This window comes from Lampetra planeri, chromosome 43 (assembly GCF_965212315.1).
Source record: "Lampetra planeri chromosome 43, kcLamPlan1.2.h2, whole genome shotgun sequence".
In the NCBI taxonomy this organism is placed as follows: domain Eukaryota; kingdom Metazoa; phylum Chordata; class Hyperoartia; order Petromyzontiformes; family Petromyzontidae; genus Lampetra; species Lampetra planeri.
The window spans coordinates 6,856,649-6,877,549 of NC_136149.1; the positions used below are offsets into that span (position 1 = coordinate 6,856,649).

The 20,901-nt window shown below is 53.2% G+C and overlaps 1 protein-coding gene and 1 long non-coding RNA gene across 4 annotated transcripts in view; both read right to left on the bottom strand.

The window, feature by feature from the left end:
- LOC144732664 (rho guanine nucleotide exchange factor 7-like) overlaps positions 1-15,136 on the bottom strand; it is a 32,243-nt gene extending 17,107 nt beyond the window's left edge. The window contains exons 1-2 of one of the 3 annotated variants that reach the window (XM_078614208.1): positions 15,037-15,136; positions 370-494 (exon numbers count right to left, since the gene is read on the bottom strand). Coding sequence is in view for 1 of the 3 variants with exons in the window: in XM_078614209.1 (XP_078470335.1) it covers positions 370-494; positions 2,269-2,323 (180 nt within the window). In the remaining 2 variants the exon portion in view is untranslated. Of the gene's footprint in view, positions 1-369; positions 495-2,268; positions 2,472-15,036 lie in introns of those variants that run through there. The other 2 variants (XM_078614209.1, XM_078614210.1) reach the window with 2 other exon arrangements.
- Positions 15,137-16,658: 1,522 nt separating this feature from the next.
- Positions 16,659-19,468, bottom strand: LOC144732667 (uncharacterized). The gene is made up of 2 exons (XR_013588220.1): positions 17,370-19,468; positions 16,659-16,888 (listed from the first exon to the last, which is right to left on the bottom strand). It is a non-coding gene; the product is annotated as an uncharacterized LOC144732667 (long non-coding RNA).
- Between the last annotated feature and the right edge of the window lie 1,433 nt (positions 19,469-20,901).

A 20,901-nucleotide genomic window follows, 5' to 3' on the forward strand; every position in this document is an offset into this window, starting at 1 on the left:
ACACTGAGTGGTGGTGTTGTGGTTGACACTGAGAGAGTGGTGGTGCTGTGGTTGACACTGAGAAAGTGGTGGTGCTGTGGTTGACACTGAGAGAGTGGCGGTGTTGTGGTTGACACTGAGAAAGTGGTGGTGCTGTGGTTGACACTGAGTGGTGGTGTTGTGGTTGACACTGAGAAAGTGGTGGTGTTGTGGTTGACACTGAGTGGTGGTGCTGTTGTTGTCACTGAGAGAGTGGTGGTGCTGTGGTTGACACTGAGGGAGTGGTGGTGTTGTGGTTGACACTGAGTGGTGGTGTTGTGGTTGACACTGAGAAAATGGTGGTGCTGTGGTTGACACTGAGAGAGTGACGGTGTTGTCGTTGACACTGACCAAATGTTGGTGGTGCCCGTGAGACAAGGGTGCGGTGGTGGTGGGCGGCTGGGTTGTGGCAGCTGCTGCGTCTCGGCGTGCGCTCGCCCCTCGCACGACCCAGCTCGCCCTCGCCGCTGCTCCTGCTGGAGGACAGAGCATGGCAACGATCACAGCCCCGCACTTCCCACAGACGTCGGTATTGCGAGGAAACGACTAGGCGGCACGACGCACAAGGGAGAGTCCACTCCGCAGCGGACGCTCCACTGCCCAGGCGGCGCTCGGCTTGTAGCTTCTCCCGAGGAAAGAAAATATTCAGGTGCCACACTTCCCTTTATGATGCAAAACTGTCGATCTAAAAATGGAACATTGCTGAATGAGGAAGTTGTCGGCAAAGCCAAAGGGCGCTGGCACGCAGTGCGCACGCAGGCTTTGCCAGGTGTGGCCACACGGGCACGCCTGGCTTCGCTCACCAAACGAGCAGCTCACATCACTCGCAAGTACACAGACTCACCATTCTGGGAATAGTTGTCATCATTCTTAACTATTGTGCTTATTTACGGCGTGCTAAGTCTCATGATTCTTTTTCACGAGGGTCCTGCCAAGTGATGACGATTGCCATTCCCAATCGAGTAATTTGCATGCAAGTTTTCAAATTTCAGCAGGTTGTGCCGTGACTCCGGGATCTTTAATATCCACCGTGAAGCAGTAAATACACCCACTACTAACCTTGACAGCCTGCCATGCGAACCGCGAAGCTCTGCAGCAAGCGGCAAACACGCGCCCGCTCAGCCATGTCACCCCCCAATACAAGGGAATATGAATCTTAAAATTGAAATGTGTAAATGACACTCAGCAGCCAAACAACTGTTTACATGGCACGCTGAGACACAACGAGAGTGATTTTGTGGCTTTCCTGTGCACGAGAAAAGAAAGTGGCAATAGAAGATAGATACCTCCCTGCTACCCAGACTGGATCTCAACTACACTGGGATGATACACGAGGTGAAGGTCTGGGTGGGAGCCACACAGGGTGACACGGTGAGGGCAGCAACGTCAACGCAGCTCTCAGCTCCCACTTCTCGCAATCGCAGAGGCGAAGCCGCTCGCAAGTAACATGGTTGGCACCGGGCACTGACCCTAAGCGTCCTGAATGCCCGTCCACTCTAATCGTAGCCCGGAACGACAACCCCAGCATCCACACTACAACTGGCCCTATACCCACAAGCACCAACACAACTGAACCCCAACCACGTGTCCCTGTACCCACACACCAACACAACCGAGACCCAACCACGAGTCCCTATACCCACACACACCAACACAACCGAGACCCAACCACGAGTCCCTACACCCACACAAACCAACACAACCGAGACCCAACCACGTACCTACCCACACACCAACACAACCGAACCCCACGCACGTGTCCCTACATCCACACACCATAACTCGAGTAGAACAGCACCCATAGCACCCACAATACCTCCCTCAAAAAACAGATTCCCCCGGCTAGAGGAGGTGGAAAGAAATTTCCAGGTTGCGTCACATTTTTACTTCCTTAATAACGTTGGTTTCAAATCGTGTTCGTCATGAACTAAATTTTCACACTTGCAAACCACCAATGACAACAAAATGGTTCCAGGTGTGGACACGCTCTGGAGCTGTTTAAAACGAGAACGGCTTTAAAAAATGAACTCTACCGTGGGGTTTTCTGGCCGGACACTGGCGCTGCCACGATGACACCCGAAGTAAACGCGGCGACAAGACACGGGGGACGAGGCGGCGACCTCTTGGGAAAGCGTCCTCCCAAACGATCGGCACCACCGCGTCCCTTCGGCCGTCGCCACCGACTGGTACCTGGGCTGGGTTCCGAGCCCACACAGCCAAGAGAGACGCGCGGGGAGAAGGGGGCCGTACCAACAGACTTGTGCGACTTTAGTTTAGCGCTCCTCGTCTGCCGCCCGTCATCCATGCTTGCGAGGGTGTGGAGCGAGTGAGTGAGTGAGCGAGCGAGCACGGGCGTGGTGGGGATGTAACCCGCTCGACCGGCTCTAGCACGAACCCAGGATAGTTATGCCCCATTAGGTGTAATGGAGCTTGGCTCCCTGCCAGGCAGACCTGGGCTTGAGCCAGATCCATAAGGTTAGGTGAGCGCCCGCGACGCGCGTGCACGCTCAGCGAGGGGGCCCTCACGCCATTCATTAAGCCCGGGTGTGACGCAACTGCCACTTGCAGCATCATCACAGGACCACGATCGAGCGTCAGAGAGGACGCGGGCCAGGCTGCCTCGGCACCTGCATGCACATCGTCGGTACTAGAGCGTGACGCACGGCGAAATCCCTGCACGAGGGGAAGCCACACTGAGGCCACAGCAGCACCGGCTTACCTAGGCAATAACATGAGTGAAATAGGCATCGCCCCCACCTGCTCCACGACTCGAGCGGGCCAGGACGACGAGCGGGGATTGACACTGTTACACGACGCACCTCAACCTGCACGTGGCCAATTAAACAAGGGCTGGGCGCACGCCGCGACCCCCTGCCACGCAGCACCAATTAAGCCCTGGAAGCGTACCCAGAGAACCATGGCGATTTCACATTCAATCTTGGCTCGCAAATATTACATTTCAGGAGTTAACGCGGATCGAATCCTTGGCACTGCACCCATCGAACGCTGCACACGATACGCATTCTGCTGCACGAATTACACACGTTGCATTCTTCCGTGATGAACATTACACAAATTACCATCGTCTCACAAGAGCACAGTGTGCTTGCCCGAGCTCACCACCCGACCTGCACAAAACAGGCACTGTGAAGCCGATGGACGAGTGCCAAGTCCGCTGGCCGATCCGGAGATGCAGGCAACAGGGGCGGCGGGAGCTGCAGCGCTCACGCTGCCCGGGCAGGCGACAGGCGGTCGGGAATGCGGACAAAGCTGCTGCTGCTGCTATGCAGGAAGCGCCGTGTGCAGAGCGAGCAAGCAGCGGGCAGAGCGTTCCCGAGACGCGGCATAGAAATAAACGCGACAGCGAGCGAGCACTGTGTACGGAAAACAATGATTACGTATTCCGGTCACGGCACGGGGTGTGTGTGTGTGCGCGCGCGCGCTGTCGATACAGCCTCGGATAACCCACTTCTTCTCGGGTGCTCCTGCACCGCTCGTGGTGACGTGTAGGGGATGCCGGGTTTTCGCACGCGAGCACTATTCTCTCTGGAAGCCTGCGCAGTATCTGCCGCTAAATAAATGCCTGACCGAACCAATGCACGAATTGGCAACTTGAATTGAAACGGCGTCCAGCATTCACGACCACCGTCCAGGTGGATGCATGCAGCAGACCCTGCATCACATTTAAATGAACCCAGGAGACAATGCCTGTGAGGTCCGGTGCCACGGAAGAGAATTAGCATGCTCCGCTCACCGCGGTGGGGGCAGCCAAACGGAAGCGGGTGACATTTCAACACAAGAGCCGCTCACCCAGCCTCCCTGCTTGCTCGCTCACAACCCTGCACTCCTCTGTCCACGTCTCTGCGCCTGTGGGGCAGCAAGTCAGGGTCAACGCACTCCAGCCTGCTCTGTGTCCACGCGCGTGCAACCGAGGTGGCACCTGAACCGCTTAATGTCGGCACACATATTACCGCCACCTAAGGGGGCACTGCATTGTTAGCGATGACCAATGATATCACCGAGTCGTCTGACCGCCTAGGAGGGTTGATCGGAGTCGACATCATACGCTCCAGCGGAGAAGGCACCCTCCTCCAGGCGATAAGTCGGCGAGAGACGAATACTGCCGTAATTGTCACCTTCCTTCCATGCGGACGCTGCTGCACAACGTGATAGTCCGTAATAAATAGAGCGCCTGTGATGGATCACATTAATATCGCACTCGCTAAGACACATTGTGCAAATGTGATAATGTGTGAAATCGTAGGCAGGGGATTTCATCCTTTAAAATTATGGTAAATACTGTATAACCCTGCTTAGACAAAGAGTAATGCTCTTTCAAACATGTTCATGACTTGTACAGTCACCTCAGTCCAGAACGTAAAACAAATGTCTATTCAGACCCTGCCTCAACCCCCAATTCTAAACCTAGACTCAACTCTAACACAAGAGAAAGCGGCCAAAACGATCCGAAATATACGACTCAAACTCCAACAAAGATCCAGCTAACACACCGTGGACTGCTGTGATTGACATAACGATCACCAGGGTGTGATTCTATTACATTATAAAATGACAGCGGGAGGGTGGCGGCGCAGTCATAGCACTTTCGCCTCACAAACAAGAAGGCCCTCGGTTCGATTATCGAATCGGGCGCCTTTCTGCGCGACATTTGTATGCCTCCCCCTTGTTCTGCATGGGTTTTCCGTCCGGGTTCGCTTAATTTCCAACCGCAGCGGAAAAAACATGCAATATATTTTAATAATGGTTAAAAATGACACTGCAGATTACTCATTGGCATTACACACACTGCAACAATGCTCCTAACTTGGAAGGACCCTCCTGAAGAAGTCTCGAGATCCAGCGAGGCTTTCCTGGGTAAACAAGTGCGATAATAAGGCTGATGGTAAAACAACTGCACAAGACTGGCCTAAGGGCTCTCCATCACCACATCTGCCCACATTGCCCGTCACCCCCCGGCACCTACTGTGACTGTGCTAATACTGCGCTGCATAGCAAAGCTTTTAGATGTAACAATCCACTGCTGTATACGACCACCTCCTGGACCACCTGGTATTCCCAGGGAATCTATCTACGAATTAACCAGGCTCATTCTTCCTTGGCTTCTGAGATCTCATGAGTTTAGGAGCATGCAAGTGTATGTCTTGACTGCAGATGTGAAAACACCCTCGGCCGTGGAAAGTCCCAATGCAAAAGCATGCCGCTACCACCATCAGTCTGTGCCGCCGCACACATGGCCATAGCGGCCTGATCTCAGTGGTATTATACTGTTGAGGCTGGTGGCTGTTCGGCAGCTGGCCTGTTGCTAATCAGGAGAAGCGTGCCTCTGCTGGGAAGCAACTACCACCTGCAAGAGTGTCCGTGTGTGTGAAACAGCGACTGCTCAATAATGGTTAGCGACCCGAGTTCGATTCCCGGCCACGGCCAACATGAGTTAAGGATATCTGAAGCGGTTTTGAGCCTCTGCTGAGACATCGAAGCCGTAAACGAGTACCTGGTGCCATATGTAAACATCACTGGTGAGAAAACGGCAACCGCAAGCAGAGCGCGTTGGGAAATTCAGTGTGCGCCTCTGGCATTTGGTGAAGCAACAGCAACCCCATTCATCGAATCTAAAATACAATCAGCAGTCACACAGTGATGATGTCATGTCAGGGACGTGCTTCGCTCCGAAGCCTTGGCAGCCGAATGTAGCAGCGCGCACGAGCCAAGCACACGAGTCTGTATGTACGTTGAACTTCTTTCGCACCGTACATAGCCAACCGGGCAAATCGGAGGTGTGATTCGTGCGTGCACGCAGGCATCGCTGTGAGTCTGCTGCCTGGGTGCACACACGCGCGTGTGTACGCGAGGAGGGAGTGCGCCGCTCATCATCTCACCTCTGGCAGTTACCACTGCTTCCAGTTACCATCTGAGTTACCAAGAGCATACACGTTGTAATTATCACCATGTGAGAAAACACAGCTGTCTTCCTTTGCAAGGGATTACTTATACATTATTAAGCCTAAACACACTGTGAAATACTGCACATCCCCATAAAGCATCCGAACGTCAGAGATTTGCACTGACCGCAAGAACCCCGCACCTCCGATTATCACGGTTGTCTACGTACGGTGTGAAAGAAGTTCAACGTACATACAGTACATACATCCCCCACTCATCACGGTTGGAAAACTAAAAGACGTAAAGTGGAAAAGTTATTTCTAGTGAATGGCATCATGAACAGGTAGGTACACAGAACAAGTATTTTCGTGCTCTGGTCCTCGTCAATACCTAACGATCCCCTCTCATCTCTCGCTACTCCCCTCCACGCATTCTGCTACCTCTCATCTCACTCTACTCCCCTCCACACACCCTCCTACCTAAACAACAGCCGCCATTCGCGAAGTGGCGGTGATGTCACCATTGCGCTGATGCCAGGCTTGATGCACTTTGAGACCACATGAAGCATAGAAAACCTTCTGACAGGAGGTGACAGGTCAGACCTAGTGGTTACAGGTTAACTGGCTGAGATGACTGGCATATGCACCACCTGTTCTCCCCACTGTGTCAACTTGCTGTGTTTCATGCGCCCGATACCCTGTGTATTGTTGTGTCAATCCTCTCCGCTATTGATGGAGGGCGAGCGTTGGAGGGCGAGCGTCTCCAACTGCCCAGTAGAGTCCTTCACGAAAATCCTTCAAATCTGACACTGCTGGTAACAGTATTTGGCAAGTTCAATAACATGCTCCTGTACCACATAAACACATTTCTTCTATAGCCCATACCCCGTCTGCTTGGGAATTCGGTGGCTGGGCATTTGAGCTACATGACCTGGCCAACGCAGCCTCATCTGCTGGAGGAGCTCACTGAGGGGACTATGTCTATTTCTTTCGAGGATCTGTGAGCTTCTCACACAATCCAGCCTGATTAATCCCAGGACAGACAGTAGGCAGCCAGCATCTGTATCAGCTTTCTGTTGAATATGGCACATTAGAAATCTTAGACTGATTAATTGAATGTTTCAAACTGGCTCAGATGTTCTTATAAATGGGTCCACGTTTCACAAGCGTGGAGAAGGGACGACACACCTGGCCGAGAAGATGCAGAGCTTTGTATGGAGTGAAAGGCCAGGTAGCTTCCCCACAGCGTTGCCCAGCTAATGAAAGCATAATGCTGCTCAACTGATTCGCAGTGAGACCTCCGATGGTAAACCGGAGCTGGTCATATGCATACTGCCCAACTATGGAAAATTCTCAACTCTCTCCACAACTGCCCCATAACTCATGAGGAGTTAAAGGGGGTATAATATTTGATGACATAAAATACCCAGGCAATTGTCTTTGTTTTGGTGGGGCTGCTGATAAAGCCTCATCTCTTAGTGGCATGCTCCAGGTTCAGCACTAGACTCTTCAGAGTGAACACGTCAACAGTATACATAACATGGTTGACCAAAAGCAAGCAATCCCTTCACTGCACCCGAACATAAATTGGCCTCCCATTGTATCTGTACCAGACGAATATTCCTCGGGTACAGCCAAAGACAGTTATTCAAACTATGTAAAAAAAAACAAGTGTAGGGACCAAATGACATCTCTGTTGCACTTATCCAAGGTGAACAGGAAATGACTCCAGGCCATTGCCGCTTTGTCAAGGCCTAGCTACCAGCATGAGGGTCATTCATGATTGTGAGCAGAGGGTCAGGGATCATTAAAGCATGAAGAATAACCCAGGCCAGGCGTATTGATGGCATTATGGGCATTGACCAGTTGAATGAAGCAGAGAAATAGGCAAAGTTGATAATTCCTTACATCTCTGATGTAGCAGATTGAGAGAATATGGCATATGTGCAAAACTGCCCCGGTCTGTAGACAAGTTGGGGATTCGCAAGCCTCTCCTCAGTGTGCCGCCTAGCACGGCGATGTTGAATAATCCGTGCCAGGAACTTTCTAAGCACACATTTAGGAGGGAGATGCTCCGGTAGTTGTTGCAATCAGTGGAGCCCCCCTTTCTAAATAGGGGACCCTCTCCGCTTTCATCTCACTATACTCCCCTGCAAGTACTCTCCACTTCAGACACCCATGATTTTATTTTGAAGCCTTTAATCTTTGGCCAGTGGCAGGTCGCTCATTCTCCTTCCCCCAGCAGTCTGTGCAATTGACTCTCTGCCCATGTCCAGGCTCAAGACCTTCCTAGTTCAGAATCACAATCAATGTATTTATTCTACAGGAGGAATCCGATGAGCTAAAAAGCTCTTTTCCACCCATGTCAGAACATTACAACAAGCAAAACACAAACACGATAGGAGTGCAAAGTATAGGAATGGTCCACAAATAACTTTAAAATATACAAATACTGTAAAACTAAACAATGTTTTATCTTACCAGGTAAAGCCCACTTAGTCATCCACTTCTCTCTTAGAAGTCTCCTCCATAATAAATACACCCGCTGTATATGCGCAGTGCCTTGAGATGGGGCCTCGCTTTCATTCATCCGCCATCTAAATCCAATAATACTGCATCCCATCAGATACCCACGTCCCTCTTCTTCCCACGGTTGGCAATGCCAGTCATATAACCGTACAATGGGGCAGGGAGGGCAGGGGGAGGGCAGGGGGGGGCAGGGGGGGCATGTCGGTGCAGGCATTGCCTTCAGGTGCCCGCAAAGGAAGGTTGGCAGAGCATTCTCGGCATTGCACGTAAGCCAACTCACGCACCCTCCCAGCCCTCTCCCCTCACTCTTCTCCACGCACCCTCCCAGCCCTCTCTCCTCACTCCCCTCCACGCACTCCCCCAGCCCTCTCATCTCACTCCACTCCACGCACCCTCCCAGCCCTCTCCCAGCCCTCTCCCCTCACTCCCCTCCACGCACTCTCCCAGCCCTCTACCAGCCCTCTCCCCTCACTCCGCTCCACGCACCCTCCCAGCCCTCTCCCCTCACTCCCCTCCACGCACCCTCCCAGCCCTCTCCCCTCACTCCCCTCCACGCACCCACCCAGCCCTCTCCCAGCCCTCTCCCCTCACTCCCCTCCACGCACTCTCCCAGCCCTCTCCCAGCCCTCTCCCCTCACTCCCCTCCACGCACCCTCCCAGCCCTCTCCCCTCACTCCCCTCCACGCACTCTCCCAGCCCTCTCCCCTCACTCCCCTCCACGCACCCTCCCAGCCCTCTCCCCTCACTCCCCTCCACGCACTCTCCCAGCCCTCTCCCCTCACTCCCCTCCACGCACTCTCCCAGCCCTCTCCCAGCCCTCTCCCCTCACTCCCCTCCACGCACCCTCCCAGCCCTCTCCCCTCACTCCCCTCCACGCACTCTCCCAGCCCTCTCCCCTCACTCCCCTCCACGCACCCTCCCAGCCCTCTCCCATCACTCCCCTCCACGCACCCTCCCAGCCCTCTCCCAGCCCTCTCCCCTCACTCCCCTCCACGCACTCTCCCAGCCCTCTCCCAGCCCTCTCCCCTCACTCCCCTCCACGCACCCTCCCAGCCCTCTCCCCTCACTCCCCTCCACGCACTCTCCCAGCCCTCTCCCCTCACTCCCCTCCACGCACTCTCCCAGCCCTCTCCCAGCCCTCTCCCCTCACTCCCCTCCACGCACCCTCCCAGCCCTCTCCCCTCACTCCCCTCCACGCACTCTCCCAGCCCTCTCCCCTCACTCCCCTCCACGCACCCTCCCAGCCCTCTCCCCTCACTCCCCTCCACGCACCTTCCCAGCCCTCTCCCCTCACTCCCCTCCACGCACCCTCCCAGCCCTCTCCCAGCCCTCTCCCCTCACTCCCCTCCACGCACTCTCCCAGCCCTCTCCCCTCACTCCCCTCCACGCACCCTCCCAGCCCTCTCCACTCACTCTACTCCACGCACCCTCCCAGCCCTCTCCCCTCACTCCCCTCCACGCACCCTCCCAGCCCTCTCCACTCACTCTACTCCACGCACCCTCCCAGTCCTCTCCCCTCACTCCCCTCCACGCACCCTCTCAGCCCTCTCCACTCACTCTACTCCACGCACCCTCCCAGCCCTCTCCACTCACTCCCCTCCACGCACCCTCCCAGCCCTCTCCACTCACTCCCCTACACGCACCCTCCCAGCCCTCTCCACTCACTCCCCTCCACGCACCCTCCCAGCCCTCTCCACTCACTCTACTCCACGCACCCTCCCAGTCCTCTCCCCTCACTCCCCTCCACGCACCCTCCCAGTCCTCTCCCCTCACTCTTCTCCACGCACCCTCCCAGCCCTCTCCACTCACTCTACTCCACGCACCCTCCCAGTCCTCTCCCCTCACTCCCCTCCACGCACCCTCCCAGTCCTCTCCCCTCACTCCCCTCCACGCACCCTCCCAGTCCTCTCCCCTCACTCTTCTCCACGCACCCTCCCAGCCCTCTCCCCTCACTCCCCTCCACGCACCCTCCCAGCCCTCTCCCCTCACTCCCCTCCACGCACCCTCCCAGCCCTCTCCACTCACTCTACTCCACGCACCCTCCCAGTCCTCTCCCCTCACTCTTCTCCACGCACCCTCCCAGCCCTCTCCCCTCACTCCCCTCCACGCACCCTCCCAGCCCTCTCCCCTCACTCCCCTCCACGCACCCTCCCAGCCCTCTCCCCTCACTCCCCTCCACGCACCCTCCCAGTCCTCTCCCCTCACTCTTCTCCACGCACCCTCCCAGCCCTCTCCACTCACTCTACTCCACGCACCCTCCCAGTCCTCTCCACTCACTCCCCTCCACGCACCCTCCCAGTCCTCTCCCCTCACTCTTCTCCACGCACCCTCCCAGCCCTCTCCCCTCACTCCCCTCCACGCACCCTCCCAGCCCTCTCCCCTCACTCCCCTCCACGCACCCTCCCAGCCCTCTCCACTCACTCTACTCCACGCACCCTCCCAGTCCTCTCCCCTCACTCCCCTCCACGCACCCTCCCAGTCCTCTCCCCTCACTCTTCTCCACGCACCCTCCCAGCCCTCTCCCCTCACTCCCCTCCACGCACCCTCCCAGCCCTCTCCCCTCACTCCCCTCCACGCACCCTCCCAGCCCTCTCCACTCACTCTACTCCACGCACCCTCCCAGCCCTCTCCCCTCACTCCCCTCCACGCACTCTCCCAGCCCTCTCCCCTCACTCCCCTCCACGCACCCTCCCAGCCCTCTCCCCTCACTCCCCTCCACGCACTCTCCCAGCCCTCTCCCCTCACTCCCCTCCACGCACTCTCCCAGCCCTCTCCCCTCACTCTACTCCACGCACCCTCCCAGCCCTCTCCCCTCACTCCCCTCCACGCACTCTCCCAGCCCTCTCCCCTCACTCTACTCCACGCACCCTCCCAGCCCTCTCCCCTCACTCCCCTCCACGCACTCTCCCAGCCCTCTCGACTCACTCTACTCCACGCACTCTCCCAGCCCTCTCCCCTCACTCCCCTCCACGCACTCTCCCAGCCCTCTCCCCTCACTCCCCTCCACGCACTCTCCCAGCCCTCTCCCCTCACTCTACTCCACGCACCCTCCCAGCCCTCTCCCCTCACTCCCCTCCACGCACTCTCCCAGCCCTCTCCCCTCACTCTACTCCACGCACCCTCCCAGCCCTCTCCCCTCACTCCCCTCCACGCACTCTCCCAGCCCTCTCCCCTCACTCTACTCCACACACCCTCCCAGCCCTCTCCCCTCACTCCCCTCCACGCACCCTCCCAGCCCTCTCCCCTCACTCCCCTCCACGCACTCTCCCAGCCCTCTCCCCTCACTCCCCTCCACGCACCCTCCCAGCCCTCTCCCCTCACTCCCCTCCACGCACCCTCCCAGCCCTCTCCCCTCACTCCCCTCCACGCACTCTCCCAGCCCTCTCCCCTCACTCCCCTCCACGCACCCTCCCAGCCCTCTCCCCTCACTCCCCTCCACGCACCCTCCCAGCCCTCTCCCCTCACTCCCCTCCACGCACTCTCCCAGCCCTCTCCCCTCACTCCCCTCCACGCACCCTCCCAGCCCTCTCCCCTCACTCTACTCCACGCACCCTCCCAGCCCTCTCCCCTCACTCCCCTCCACGCACCCTCCCAGCCCTCTCCCCTCACTCCCCTCCACGCACTCTCCCAGCCCTCTCCCCTCACTCCCCTCCACGCACCCTCCCAGCCCTCTCCCCTCACTCCCCTCCACGCACCCTCCCAGCCCTCTCCCCTCACTCCCCTCCACGCACTCTCCCAGCCCTCTCCCCTCACTCCCCTCCACGCACCCTCCCAGCCCTCTCCCCTCACTCCCCTCCACGCACCCTCCCAGCCCTCTCCCCTCACTCCCCTCCACGCACTCTCCCAGCCCTCTCCCCTCACTCCCCTCCACGCACCCTCCCAGCCCTCTCCCCTCACTCTACTCCACGCACCCTCCCAGCCCTCTCCCCTCACTCCCCTCCACGCACTCTCCCAGCCCTCTCCCCTCACTCTACTCCACGCACTCTCCCAGCCCTCTCCCCTCACTCCCCTCCACGCACTCTCCCAGCCCTCTCCCCTCACTCTACTCCACGCAACCTCCCAGCCCTCTCCCCTCACTCCCCTCCACGCACTCTCCCAGCCCTCTCACCTCACTCCCCTCCACGCAACCTCCCAGCCCTCTCCCCTCACTCCCCTCCACGCACTCTCCCAGCCCACTCCCCTCACTCCCCTCCACGCAACCTCCCAGCCCTCTCCCCTCACTCCCCTCCACGCACTCTCCCAGCCCTCTCCCCTCACTCCCCTCCACGCACCCTCCCAGCCCTCTCCCCTCACTCCCCTCCACGCACTCTCCCAGCCCTCTCCCCTCACTCCCCTCCACGCACCCTCCCAGCCCTCTCCCCTCACTCCCCTCCACGCACTCTCCCAGCCCTCTCCCCTCACTCCCCTCCACGCACCCTCCCAGCCCTCTCCCCTCACTCCCCTCCACGCACTCTCCCAGCCCACTTACCTCACTCTACTCCACGCACTCTCCCAGCCCTCTCCCCTCACCTCACTCCCCTCCACGCACTCTCCACCCCCTCCCCCGATCACCCTTCGCTCAGTGGGAGGTCGCTCGTTCTCCTCTGCTCCCTTCCCCAAGCCATTCGTGCTGTCGGCTCCCCTTCACCCTGTTCAAGCCCAGGATCAAGACTCGCCACGTTCCCGTCTGCCTACGATCGCATCTACAGCAAAGTCTATAGAATAAACACGGGAGCGGTGCCGCCGATACACGCGGGATTTTCAGTTTCATGTATTAGGTAGAGAGCCTTGTGAGCCATTCGGCTCTTGAATCGGGTGCAACCGCAACAAAACAAAGTTTTTCACTATAAATCCTTTATATGCGTGTTTAATGGGCCACAACCCAGCCCACATTGGTCTTTGAAACGGGCGGCTAGAGTCCTCTCGTCCTCTGGCTTGAGATGGCTGCCACCTATGGGTCAGATGATTGCCTGCCACCATTAAGCAATTGGTAATTAAACATATTTTTTTTACCTAAAAAGTGTAAAATTTTGGAAAAAAAATTTCACGAAAAGAAATTGTCACGCACAACGAGTCTGTGCAAAATGTCAGCTCGATTGGATCACGGAAAGTGGGTTAAAAAACGACCGAAATATTTGCACGGTCGTAAGCGCGCAAGCAAGCAAGCAAGTGAACTTAATATAAAGGATTTAAAAAACAACAACATGAACAAGAAAACATCTTAAAGTGACAAAAAAAACTATTAAATCACGTTTTGGGGGCAACACAAGCTCCCGTCTTCTGTGTTGCCCCACAAGCTTCCGTCTTCTGTGTTGCCTCCGACACGTCGTGATTTAATTTGTTTTCTTTTAACCTACACGACTTTACCGAACAAACCAAAGAGTATGAATCCTTGCAGTCACGAAAGCTTCAAGTCTAGAAAGACTAAAAACCCCCCAACGCTGTGCGTGGAGTGAATCTACTACCCACGCCCGCCTCTGTGCCGCATGAAGCAGCGAATTCCACACGGGACACAGACGAGAGTGAAGAGGGTGGTGATGGTGATGATGGTGGTGATGGTGATGATGGTGGTGATGGTGATGATGGTGGTGATGGTGATGATGGTGGTGGTGATGGTGGTGGTGGTGATGGTGGTGGTGATGATGGTGATGATGATGGTGGTGGCGATGATGGTGATGATGATCGTGGTGATGATGATGGGTGGTGATGATGGTGGTGGTGATGATGGTGGTGGCGATGATGGTGGTGGTGATGATGATGGTGGTGATGATGATGATAATGATGGTAGTGATGATGATGGTGGTGGTGATGATGATGGTGATGATGATGATAATGATGGTAGTGATGATGATGGTGGTGGTGGTGATGATGATGATGATGGTGGTGATTGTGATGATGATGATGATGGTGGTGATGATGATGGTGATGGTGGTGATGATGGTGGTAATCTTGCTCGGGTCGTGATGGCGATGACAGGACGATGGTGAGAGAAGAGAGAGAGAGGGGGGAGGGGGTTGTTGTTGTTGGGAATGAAGTAGCTCACCCGGACCCGGCGAGAGGCGATTCCGTGGCCCGGTTTGTTATTTCTATTGTCTCCCCCCTCCACCTCGTCTCGTCTCCACCAGCCACCTCTTCTACACTCGTCACCGTTCCTCTTGTCACCTTCTCCCCTCCTCCTCCTCCTCACTTCTCCCCCTCCTCGTCCTCAATGCCCGACCTCGTTGTCACCTCTTCTTTCCCCTGCTCACCTCTCTACACGTCACCTCTTCGCTTTTCTCTCCCCTCGTTTCGTCTCCTCGTCACCGCGTATCTCCTCCCCTTCCTCCTGTTCCCTCCCCTCGTCTCTTCCTATCGAATGTTCTCACCTCATCTCTCTGCTCGTCTCTCCTCACCCACCTCACCTCCCCTCACCCACCCACCTCATCCACCTCACCCACCTCACCCACCTCGTCTCCCCTCACCCACTTCGTCTCTCCTCACCCACCTCACCTCTCCTCACCCACCCACCTCCCCTCGTCTCTCCTCACCTCCCCTCACCCACCTCACCTCCCCTCACCCACGTCTCTCCTCACCTCCCCTCATCCACCTCACCTCACCTCACCCACCTCACCTCGTCTCTCCTCCCCTCGTCTCCCTCTTCCCCGGCAGTCGCCGTTGTTCGCGAGCTCTGGACGCCAGTCGAGTTCCGTTTCGCTGTCGACAGATTCGCGCCTCCTGGCGCCTCCTGGCGCCCACGCGCGCTCGGCTCCGATTTCGCGTCCTCCACATTCACATTCCAGCGCCATGTGATGGCCGCTTATCCTGTCGCCTAGCAACCAGTCACCCATCACCTAGCAACCAGTCACCCATCACCTAGCAACCCATCACGTAGTAACCAGTCACCCATCACCTAGCAACCAGTCACCCATCACCTAGCAACCAGCAACCCATCACATAGTAACCAGTCATCCATCTCCTAGCAACCAGCCACCCATCACATAGCAACCAGCAACCTATCACGTAGCAACCAGCAACCCATCACATAGCAACCAGCAACCCATCACCTAGCAACCAACAACCCATCACTTAGCAACCAGTTACTCATCACTTAGCAACCAGTCACCCATCACCTAGCAACCAGTTACCCATCACATAGTAACTAGTCACCCATCACCTAGCAACCCATCACGTAGTAACCAGCAACCCATCACCTAGCAACCAGTTACCCATCACCTAGCAACCAGCCACCCATCACATAGCAACCAACAACCCATCACTTAGCAACCAGTCACCCATCACCTAGCAACCAGCAACCCATCACGTAGTAACCAGTCACCCATCACATAGCAACCAGTTACCACACCTTGCAACTGTTACCCTAGCAACCCGTCACACTTATCACATGGCAACCATTGCCCCATCACCCAGCCAATCATCATGCAATAAATCATACAGCAAATAGCGACTGCATCACACAGTAGCCAATCATCAGGCACCTAACACCTCAATAGTGGTCACCAAGCAAGTTACCCCATCACCAAGCAGCCATTCACACCGTCATACAGAGGTCAGGTCACGCACCGCAAGAAAAGTCGATTCTAAAGCAATCTCCAGCGTGAGTGCAGATCGGATCTATAGCAGAGGTCGCAACTGGGTACTCGATACCCGTACCCGGCTGGGTACGGGTATGGTACAGCCGGGTACGGGTACCCATTTGCTACCCTGGTGCGGCCGGGTACGGGTAGACCATGAGTCACTGGTGAGTAACCGTTTGTCACTCATTTCCCAACGTTTTGTCTCTTCTCACAATTCAAGTTCCTAGAAGCAACCCACCCACGCCTGCAACATGGCTTTATCCCAGAGATCGCAATCAGGTACCCAATACCCGTACCCAGCCGGGTACGGGTAGGGTACGGCCGGGTACGGGTACCCGTTTGCGACCCTGATGCGGCCGGGTACGGGTAAGGAATCAAAAGCCGTTTGCTACCTCTGATCTATAGGGCTGCAGTTAGTGCTGATCAGGTCTATATGGATCCAGCGTTAGTGTGGATCTGGTCTATGGGGCTTGAGTTTGGCTCTCCACTGCATCCCTGGGTAGCACCTCTCTTCCAGAGACAAGCCGACATTGTACCCCCCCCCCCTCGACAATCCGTGGCTGACGAAGATTTCCCACACACGACAGCAGGTGACCCCGTGTCCGTTTAGCATGCCCAAACGTCTCGCAAGTTCAATTGTACAAGGACAACGACAACATTTGATATTTGCAACCGTTTATTTGCACACAGACATGTTCTCAATCAATGTGGATGCATGGAGGACACAGGTATAACGTTTAACTTTTCAAGAAAAGTCGCTAGTTGACTCTCTGCGAGGAGCACAGTTGTGAAGGAGTCTGCCACTCCGCCCTGTTCATGCGTTCCTCCGGAAGAGCAAATCACCAGGAGTTGATCCCGGGGCTGTGGTCCTTCAACTCTCCAAACATCCTGCAGCAGAAAACACAACCACTCACATGACCAATGAATGACATGTTCATTCTTACCAGACACTAGGCATGGGGCAATTAACTCCTCCCTGGTGAGTGCATGCATTAAAATATTTGGCAACTCAATTTTATTAAAATGCTCATTCACAGTATTTACATCAAAAATTTGTTTTTTTTACATGCACAGTATACTACGGTATCTTGGGTGTAAGAATGTATTTAAATTGATGAACTGATGCAATCCTACATCCCCCCAACACGTGACACATTTATAAAATCTAGATTCTACAATGCTACACATTTGATGCGTACAATTTAGTTTATTCTGCCCCCGCACCTCCGATTAGTACGGTTGGATACGTACAGTGCTAAATACATTAAACATACATATGTAGTGTTGCATATTCAACAACATTAACCAGGCAAAAATGGCAAAAGGTTGAGCTTCAAACTCAATGCACTGCAGTTTGACACCAAATTACCTGCGTTGAGGCCAACCCTGCTTGTCAGCATCCATTGTTGCCCAAATTACATTGAATTCAAAGGAATCATTTTCGGCATTTCAACCTGCAAAAGAACATCCAATTAACACTCCATGGCACGTCAAAGACAAGCAAGGCAAACCAATTATTATAGTGTGCCACTCCAAATCTGGCCAATGTTGTCCGTTTGACCAAGCTACTTGTTGACATCGTTTGAGGTTACGGTTAACTTATCTACAGCCACGGGCAATCCACTGCTTGATGTTTCCATTTACAAACAAAATCTGCCGTTTCATATAGACAATCCACGATTTTGTTATTACGAAACGCCCACATGTTACGATCACCTTCATGCCAATTCCCTCGATATGGTTTACAATTGAGCACAAACTCCAGATGCGATACCGATGTTTTTTCGACGTCGCGCCGTTCACGCTGGGGCTCCTCAAGAGCGCTTTGCCATCATACCACATCTCAGCACATTTGAAAGGGGCACCTCCCCCCATGGGCAAGCGGTTCCTGTCCAGCACAAAAGTGACTGAAGACACCTGGCCTGCAATTGGGCATGAGTTTTGAGTTTTCAAGTCGGGTAGCAATGCTTGACAACGTATAATCCAAATTGAGCAATAGATTCTAGATTTGAAGCTTTCGTGACTGCAACGATTCATACTCTTAGGTTTTTTTTCGGTAAAGTCACGTAGGTAAAAAATAAATAAAAATAGAAATAAGAAAATAAATTTATTTTATTTCTATTATTAGTCCTATTTTCATTTTATTTTAAATAATAAAATAAATAAAATACATTTATTATTTTATTTCTATATTTTTTACTTGAGCAATAGAGTTTGGACCCAGTTTCCCCCATGTAGTCTTATGCGCTGTTGTTGAGAAATGCTGTCCACCATTATGAACTAAAACAAAACGCTGGAATTTATCAAACATTTCCTTCAAGACATTCACAATGAAGTTATTAACCAGTTAACCCATTTAAAAAAAACGCAAGCAACCCCATACGACTAGAAACATGATTAAACATTTGTATTCCACTATATAAAGTGAATGCTAAAATCTAGATTCAATTTCACGCTTGACGCTCCTTACACACAGAACAAAATGCATGTGTTCATTTTAAAATCTATTTCAGCCCAGTCTTCGATAAGCTCTTGTATTCCTTACTTGGACATGTTGAAAGTTCAGTTATCTTTTGAATGCACGTTCCATTTTATCCATAACATACTGTCCTTTAAAATTGTCTTCTTAATTCAAATCCTTTTGATACATCTTTACATTGTACCTCATTTTAGAACGTTAATTTGCACTTCCATTGTTCACATTTGTTCTGACGTTTGAATTTCTGTTATGCCGTCCCTCGTCTTTACCCAGGTCTCCATTGAAAACAAGACGTTTCATCTCTTCATCATTGTATTATCGCCTTCGTTGCAGCCATGCCACCTGTCACCTAAAAAAATTGTAATCTGAACCAATACTTGAAGAAACTGTCCATCAACTTTTAGGCAATCCACAATTTGTGGCTTAGGATAGCAAACCTACACCCAGCGAGACCGACAGCCTCTCGAGCAACAAAACGCTACCAGCAAATTACGCCACGTGCCACAACGTGGTAGTAGTTAGTACTGGTTCAGTTGATTCGTTTGACTTCCCTACTGTGGCACTGTATGAAGCCTGCTCCACAGCTCCCTTCTGTGCTTCAGCTTAACTTATCCCAGTTGAGTTATCGATACTTAAGGTAGCAGTAATGTATTTCTCCTGTATAAGGTTCTCGTAGATGCAGGTGACACCGACATTCAGGAATGGAACACTCAGAACTAGTCTTCTGATTTTCTGTGGTCAGGGGCACAATCTATTAAATCTGGTCAACTTTCTTCAGAATATTATTCAACAGTCATTCAGACAAACACAAGATTGAATCACAGACCACGAGTAGTTTCTTTGGAAGAATTATAACTTGTATCACATTCTGTTCCACATCTTCATATGCAACACACTAATCTGTACCACAGCATCACTACTTGCAAACGACATATATTAGGCACTCAAGCTATGAAATTCCACCCATCTATTGCTTAGTCGTTCTTTGCAGCAGACACGCAGACACTTACTTTAGAGGGCTCAAGCCACGTCCGCGCAACCTCTGTTCGTTCTTGTCGTGTCAGTCGAGTCCAGCTTTTGCAGCTTTTCAAAGCGCCGGTTAGGTTGACTTGTGCGGCCAGGTAAGACGCGGGGGGCTACGCTCAACATCAGCCTCTTCTGCTCTGAAAATCAATGCCACTTTCCCGACTTCACCACATCGACGCTGGCGCCACATTGAAGACGGTCCACTGTTAGCATACCTCAAGATGGTCGAGGTTTCACTCCAGACGACAGCATAGGTATTGTGAGCGTTGAGTCGATCAGCCGTGTTGTTTGTAGCGGAGATGCCGATGTACACACGGCAGTAGATCTAAGCGTTGTTTGTATTGTCAACATTGATGGTTGTTCTCTCAAGGTGTTTGGCAGCTCAACATCTTCTCGTGACAAGGTGTAAAAAAAAATATTTTAGTTGCAGCCACTCATTCTTTGAGGGACTCTTTATCCTATCGTCTGCAGCTTATGTAAGAATATGTAAGAATACAGTGGTCAACAATTTCGGGTGCAAGCAGAGCTGCAAGTAGTGCTGTTGCTACCAATGTTCCGCTTAATGAAAAATTAACAATCAAGTCAATTGTTAAATATGCAATAGAAATGTGTGATGCATCATTTAATTGAAATGACTTTTATTTCATCCTGGAGACATCCCATGAAGATTACTTGTTGAGAGACAGCAATGAGGGCCGATTTCAACTGTGCCTCACAGCAGTGCGTCACAACAAGTGTGCCCAAGTCCCAGGTGTGCCATGCCAATGAAAGAGATTAGAGATGCACTGCGGGTTTAGAGCACTCCCACGGAGATACATCCCCGCACAAATGGCATAGGGTGAACAGTCAAAGAGTTTTTTTTTTATTCTACATGGGAAGTCGATCCCAGAAGAATCTAATCACGATTTCGTCAACATTTCAGTTTTGGGAATCTATTTTATTTTTGGGATGAAAGAGTAGACTCCAACCCAAGATCATTCCAAACCTTGGAATAAAGTGTGTCCTCTTCCCTTTTGGAACTTGGAAGACCGTCAAGATTCCACAACTGATGGAGCGCTGGCGTAGAAATCCGTGTGCGCGAGAGGGGGACAACTAGTGCCGAGTGAGAGAAGGGCGTTATGAACATTTGGAGCTCATCTGAAAAAGAGATGCTCACGACGAAAGGCCAAGCAGCCAGCCTTCCCATACTACAACCTGTAGTTCAAGGAGAATGTATTGGTGTGAGTTGGTATGAAAATAGTCGTTGTGTGAATGATTATTTATTGGTTAGGCTGTTTTTAAGTTGTGTGAATTGCTATTAATCGTTGGTTAGTTTTCAATGCAGTTATTTGTGTGATTTGTGATTATTTATTGATTTTGATATATTTTTAGTTTTAGACTGAATTAATTAGAAAGG